This window comes from Adiantum capillus-veneris, chromosome 18 (genome assembly GCF_014529385.1).
Source record: "Adiantum capillus-veneris isolate H3 chromosome 18, ASM1452938v2, whole genome shotgun sequence".
In the NCBI taxonomy this organism is placed as follows: domain Eukaryota; kingdom Viridiplantae; phylum Streptophyta; class Polypodiopsida; order Polypodiales; family Pteridaceae; genus Adiantum; species Adiantum capillus-veneris.
Window position 1 is genome coordinate 30,681,989 of NC_140948.1, and position 7,451 is coordinate 30,689,439.

Consider the following 7,451-nt stretch of genomic DNA (forward strand, 5'->3'; position numbering starts at 1 on the left):
ACCAGCTTCGCAAATTGCAAAGAAACAACAATCACCGACAGTTGTAAAACCCAATCAAGAACGCAAGCAGTAAACTCCTGAGATAAAACAATCGCCACAAAGCTATTGGCAAGCATTTAACCAACTGTGTCAATAAATAGCAGAATAATTCTTATTGTAAAAAATTCCAACAAAACCAGCAGCGAGGCAAAGGTAGGGTAGAAAAGAACCTGAGACACCTGAGTGGTGAGCTTCGTAGCTCGTTTCGTGAAGCAGGCATTAAGTATTCTCAAAAAAACACAACAGAACGACATAGGCTAAGTGAGGGGCAAAGGTGCACCCTCACCTGTTTAAATAGTGGAAGGAGGGTGGACTGCTAGTCCTCTGAGCGGGAGTAATGAGTGAGTCGAGCCGCCTTCCTTTCTGAGTGTGTGGTAGCATCAAATGGCACACAGATACCCATGAATGGGGAGATCCATAGAGCTGCCTTCACAGTGTAATGAGGACAGAGAACTAAATCACTCTCGACACGCCAGGGGAAACTTAATTTAACATCCTAGTTTATTACTCAAGGGCTAGGCCCCATGGTCTTTATAAGGTAATGGCATATTTTGAGTAGTATCACTAAGTGACCCAGCAAATTCTGTGCTAGACCAAAGTTGGGGGGGATAGGCAAAAAGGGGGCTTGGGTGGGGGGGTTTGTATTTGATTACAACAAGAATACCTATAGTACCATTGTGTGTGTGTGTGCGCGCGCGCACGTGCGTGTGAAAGATAGGAATTGGGGGGGTGAGAGAGAGAGAGAGAGAGAGAGAGAGAGAGAGAGAGAGAGAGAGAGAGAGAGAGAGAGAGAGAGAGAGAGAGAGAGAGAGAGAGAGAGAGAGAGAGAGAGAGAGACGGTGAGGGCCTATGTGGGGGTTTGGGGGGGGGGGGGGGGGGGGGGGGGGGATGGGGGTACGAGGGTAAGGGGAAAGGGGGCGGGGAGTGACGGGGGTGTGAATGGGGGTAAGGGGAAAGGGGGTGAGACAGGGGGCAAGGGGTGGGTATGGGGTGAGAGGGGTGGGAACGGGGGACTAGGGGAAATGGGATAAGGCAGGGGGTGGGAACGGGGGAGAGCTACAAGTACGGAGAGAGAGAGAGAGAGAGAGAGAGAGAGAGAGAGAGAGAGAGAGAGAGAGAGAGAGAGAGAGAGAGAGAGAGAGAGAGAGAGAGAGAGAGAGAGAGAGAGAGAGAGAGAGAGAGAGAGAGAGAGAGAGAGAGAAAGAGAGAGAGAGATCTTAGTATCATCCTCAAAGATCAAATATGATCTATGGGACCAAAGCTACATTTGATGTAGTATATGTGTGGACAATGAGCGATGCTCCAAATTTGTGGTGATGAGAGTCGCAATGGAAAGCCCACACTGTGGCTCAAAGAGAAGAGTGTGTAGGTCTAAGTCATGACAAAAATGTAAGGGAAGCAACTTTGGATGTGACCAAAAGATGAACACTCTAGAAGTGTGTGGTACTCAGACTCTCAAACTTGCAGTGAGCAGAATGTGCACGATTGATTTGACTCTTCTCCATTGCCCCAACGCCCTATCTAACATCGGAGGGAGTGGGAGCTAAGTTGAACAGTTGTGATAGTGCATATCACTGAGAAGGGAATAGGCTCAAGCGTGTAAGGGTGAGTACGGTTTCCTCTTTCAGTAAAGAACATGGTTTTGTAGTTGGGGGAAATATGGGTGGTGTAATATATGGAAGCGTGAGCCATCGGATTCCTCTCATGCCATAATACATTGCCACCTTTTTGCTTGCTTCCCATGCAATTGAAGGAAGTTGATGTGAGGGGTTTTGACTCATCTTTATCATGTATCCACAACCCTTTCCATGCCCATAATTTCAATTGGAAGAGGTCTTGACTCAAGAAGTAGGAGCATATATGGTGTTTTTGTCTTAACTTGGAGAAAGTTTGTAAGGAAATGCTTTTGGACATTCACAAACTCTTTCCAAGCAGACTTTGAGATTCTCTTGTCCCACATTGCAAGATATGTATTCTTTTCATTGCCCATCAGTAGTGCATCCTATATGATATGACATGTGTGTTATGTTTCTAAGATAACACAGAGTTTCATCTTAGTGAGACAGTTGAGAGACAATGGGTGCTAGGTGCTATTTGGAGAGCATTCTTTCGCATGTAAATACGTAGCCTAGTGATTGTGAGAGCAACTAGGACTTTGTTGTCTACCCACTATACATTTCTCATGTTCAAGACTTCGTTGGCTACCCACTATACATTTCTCATGCTCAGGACGGTACAGTCTCGACAATGATACTGACATATGATGAGCGAGAGATGAGACATCTTTCATTCATGAGTGAGCTCTAGTAAGCTCAATAAACAAAAAATTTGGTTGTCCAAGACATGCCAACAACGGACTCTATAGAGATAGAGATAGAGCTACACTACTCTAGTAAGACACAACATGGGTTTTTAGAGTCTGTGCAAACAGAGGTAAAGTGGGTCTGCTCCCTAAACACATAGACAAAGATGGACGACATGGAATTCTTTAATATGCTAGTGGTTGATATGGTAATGCTAGGATATATATACCCTCCTATGGATGACAAGTGACCATCCTTGGTGTTGACGATGACACAATCTATACATGAGTATTCACATGATGAAGCAAAGGATGAAAATAGCACTGATGTGGCTAGGATAGCCTAGGTTGTCAACATTTTAGGCATCTCCGGTATGGCCTATTAGCATCAAGACCCAACCTAGCACTTGGAGGGAGCATTTTTAGCAAGAATTTTCAATTGTATGATGATTGACACTAGCATGATGCATAGTAGAGATATGTAAGACATTATGGAGTATGTGCAAGATATGCATGCAAGCTTCTAACAAGCTCTAGCATGGACATGCTCACCTATCACTAGAACCAACAAAGTTGTATGCAGATGGACTGAGCAAGCCACTAGACTTAAGTTGAAAGGTTCTTTTACATGGTATCTAGTAGGACCCACTCATCAGCACATTTGGGGTCACGTGGATGTATGTTGGGGTAAAGGCAAATGTGCCTTACCACGAGGGCGGATGCCCCTCGGATCTGGCTATCCACTAGCATTACGATTGACCATGTTCATTGACCTTATTCTTCTATACCTAAAAGAATAAGGAGTCTCCTTCATTTTGAGGGTAGCATTGCATTCACACAGTGTCTCTTCTATGAACCCTCACTGTGCGTGCACCCACGTAAGTACGCTTTCATCACTTGTGCTCTTCACAAAATGATGAGAGTTTTTTCATATCTAGTTTGCCTAACTTCCACAAAACCACCTCAAAGGCAAAAGATCCCTTGGGAATTTACAAGCACACGCCCACCCAACAAATCACCATGGAAACTAGGAAGCATTTGCCCTCGCATGAAATTGGAAAAGATCTTACCTCTTTACCAATACTCTCTTCAAAACCACCATTTTAAAGTGTAAATACACCACAAAACATGTAAACCTTCACAACTTACCATACACCAAACTGCATGCGGGCTACCATATCCTGTTTCTTGCAAGAAAAAGATTGTATCTCCCAAACCAAAACTCCAAAAGTTATAATTTCAAGTCTCCAAAATCATCTGAAATTTATGAAACAAAATTTTTGAAGACATAATTCTATGTGTCACTATGTGCAAAATTATCGCGAACAGCAGGCTACCATGGCATGACTACACACAAAGAAGGCTAGTCGAGGACAAAAAATTGCATCAAAAAGCATGAGGAAGCCACAAAGATCCAAGACCTACAATTTTTTATATTGTCTGAAATGTTTTGAGATTTTATAAGATCTTAAGTTGTATAGTCATACTAACAAAAACTCACTAGCAAGACCTCACAGTAACTTGACAGCTGGTGCTAGTCAAGTGACTTGCACTACATGGACATGTGCTTGCTAGTGCAATCTAAAAATCCCAAAACTTTAAATTCCACATAACCTTTTGACACACTATTTCATGTCCATATGTAAAAATTTACATAAAATGGGGTGTCCAAAATGTGCACAACATAGTTTGCCAACCCCCATGTCTATTGAAGCATTCATTCTCAACAATATCCAAGGACCAATAAATGATATCCACTATCCACCAAAATCCCATCGCTTATGACCATCTAAAAAACACATTTGATGTACTAGTCTCCTCATAGTTTGCATCATAACATGATGGATCAACAACATGGATATATTTTGGATAGAAAACATGGTACTACATGAAAACTCTAAGCACCATGCAAGATTATTATGTGCCTCAACATGACAAGAACACCCATCATCAAACCAAGCTACCAAGAGTCTTTCTTGCTTCACTTCATCCATTTGTTGCTTTGTATGCAAGTGTGCATGGCATCCTGCATCACAAGAACCGTATCTAGACTTTGATTGTACTCTTTATGCATTTCAACATCTAGATCATTGCCTTTGCCATCAAGCATGTATCCTTTGAGAATCTACACTTATAGCTTCATGCTTTATCCTAATAATGTTCGCATGCATGTCTATGGTTGAAACCACCAAAGAGGAGACATTGACCATTTAAATGTCATAACATGGCTCACCTTTCTTTGCATCATACCTTGAATACATATGCTCATCCTTTTGCACCATGTATGTCATCTTCTCCTTAATACCATTAACCAACTTCTATAGCATGTAGTCATGATTAGCCAATTTAGAATCCATACATTCTTCTATTAGTGCTTCCTCAATCTTGAATGTCAAATTAACAATCCTCAAAACCATAGGATGTGTACTTACTGCTAGGTCGGGTGGATAGAGTCTTATTATAGCCCGAGCAAGATTTTTCGAGCAAACTAAAACCCAAGCAAAGATTGGGTACCGGCGTCAAAGAAGTCAACCCATCTCATGCTCTTAAACCATCGCATCAACAATAGTTGAGTACCAAACAACTTTCCAAAAGAGAATGGAGCAGCTGCTCTAGCTTGAGCTCCAACTTGGAACTAGGGGACTACGCTCCATACTTGCCCCACAAAGATTTCCACCTTCGTTGGTAGTTGTATCCTTTCCAAGCTACAGGGGATTAAAGCCATAGTCATTGAAAAGCAATCCATCAAGCCATTCTAGATCGACAAGGTTGCCACCTCCCTTAATCCCAAAAAGCCACGACATCTTTCCAAAGGATCAGGCAAGACCTTCTTGGTGACCATGTAAATAAGGTAAAAATCATTAGAGGGGGTGAAGGAGAGGGAGGGGCAAGACTTCAAGAAAAAGGATGCTGATTGAAGAAGACAACCATAGGGCGACACTATGCAAAGATAAGATGGATGAAGAGCTTGCTACATGGCCACAAAACAGCTATACATAGAAGCAAGATTGCCAACTACCTTTCCTCACTCTCTCACCTACAAGTAAACTCCTCTCTCTCTCTCTCTCTCTCTCTCTCACACACACACACACACACACACACACACACACACACACACACACACACACACACACACACACACACACACACACACACACACACACACACACACACACACACACACACACACACACACACATGGGCATCTGTGTGTGTGTGTGTGTGTGTGTGTGTGTGTGTGTGTGTGTGTGTGTGTGTGTGTGTGTGTGTGTGTGTGTGTGTGTGTGTGTGTGTATGTAGCAGTTTTAAATCTATATATATATATATACGCAAACGAACACTAACTGTTCACAGACTAACAATTCTAGAAAAGTACAGTGGCTTTGCACAATAATTTATTTGCAGTTAAAAATAAATTTTGTACAAGGTAATGAAGATAACAAGATACAGCTCAAGGATCCATAAACCCAAAGTCCGGGAAAATTTGCGTCACACTAAGAGATCCACCATTTGTTAAGAACTAGACATTTTACTCAAGGAAGGTAGCCCTCACCTGCACCCATAGACACAAGAAAACTATTCGTTAGCACGTGACTGTACGCAGGTGATGCAGGGCATCCCAGTTGTTATCCATGTCACCTTAAAAAAACACATAGTTCTTAACTAGTATATTGTTTATATTTGAAAAAACATTTCTTTGGCATTTTTGCCAATCTAATACAGGAAAGTGAACACTCATAAAGCATCTATGTATGTCAGAATTTCCAAATTTATAAACATGAGCTCACTCCCCTTTTTTATTTTTTTTATTTTTATTAAAAAAACATTATTTCTCAAGAAATATTTATGCTTATCATGTCATGTCTGACATACTGTAGCCCAAGCCAGATATAAATTGTTTTTTTAAATATATATCATAAATCCCTAGATGAGTCAGTACTTAGATCGGACTCAGACCTTGTCCGAGAAAGATACGACAAAAGATTAACCAGCAAAGATAAGTTAAAGGGAATTATATGACTTTCCTTATAATACCAAGGCCTTAAAAACCAACTTCTAGAAGCTTTTTTGTATATACTGCAAGATGTTAGGTACGAATCAGTTAATTTATACTTGAGTGAAATTAGGAAGCCAGCAGATGATGACAAGCACATTCTATTGAATAGTCGAGGTTCAAACCAACCAAGACCTTCAGACCTAAGTCACTATGTTGAAGTAATGGTAAGTCACCGAACACTGATATCACAAAACTTCATAGTATGAGATGAAAAAAAGATCAAGTAACTTTGCAACCAGATTAATCCGGTATGTGTTACCACTCTTTAGCTCTATAGACAATCCGGTATGTGTTGTCTCTCTTAATCAACCTAGTATGTGTTGCCACTCTCAGCTTTATCAAGAATTAGAGAAAGAGCAACATATCAGAAGCTAGTACCAAGTAAATACAAAATAGTTTTTAGCCGATTCAGTGAGGTAGGCATCTGCTCTAAAAAACAATTCGATCTTACTAGTAGGTGATGTAATGTGGTAAACCAGTTAAGTCAATTTGCAAAACCAAAATTTTCTCCTACACGTGGTTATGAGATACTACTTACTACCAACCAAATATCAGACGCCAGGACACCATTTCCGAAACCTGTATTAAGTGCCCTCAGAATAATCTACAGAGTTGATTCAATAGAATAGGTACCAGAACTTAGAAAGTGAATCAGTCAAGGGACTGTCCTCTTACCAAAAGGACCTCAGCAAAGTAGTATTACAATAAGCCAAAATATCTTTTCAACTTTATAGGATAATTACGGCTCATTTTTTTGTGAATTTCTGGTTTTTTTTGCAGTATCCCTTTCAAGAGTATATTATATCTATTGAGTAGTTTTTTAACAGAACATAACATCATCACCCATATATACAATTCTTTTCCTTTAAGTACCATACAATCCTCTTACCTCAGCAGTCAAACTCCCTTATACTTGGCAGTCTCCCCATTTTTCTTTTTTTTTAAAATACAGTTATTCCTCAGAAAACCAATTTTACAGTACTTTTTACGGCAACCAGACATATTACCACCATCATTCAAAAAAAACTAGGTAGTTCTTAGTTTAACTGAGCC

At 40.8% G+C, this 7,451-nt stretch overlaps 1 protein-coding gene and 1 pseudogene across 1 annotated transcript; one reads left to right on the plus strand and one right to left on the minus strand.

The window, feature by feature from the left end:
* Positions 1–793: 793 nt before the first annotated feature.
* On the plus strand, positions 794–1,285 carry LOC147435423 (uncharacterized; the record flags this gene model as incomplete). The annotated part of the gene is made up of 2 exons (XM_086487729.1): positions 794–878; positions 1,035–1,285. Coding segments are annotated over 2 exons (336 nt in total), but the record flags the coding sequence as incomplete, so codon positions are not given.
* A 3,544-nt stretch (positions 1,286–4,829) lies between these two features.
* LOC147435424 (chlorophyll a-b binding protein CP24 10B, chloroplastic-like) lies at positions 4,830–5,904 on the minus strand (annotated as a pseudogene).
* Between the last annotated feature and the right edge of the window lie 1,547 nt (positions 5,905–7,451).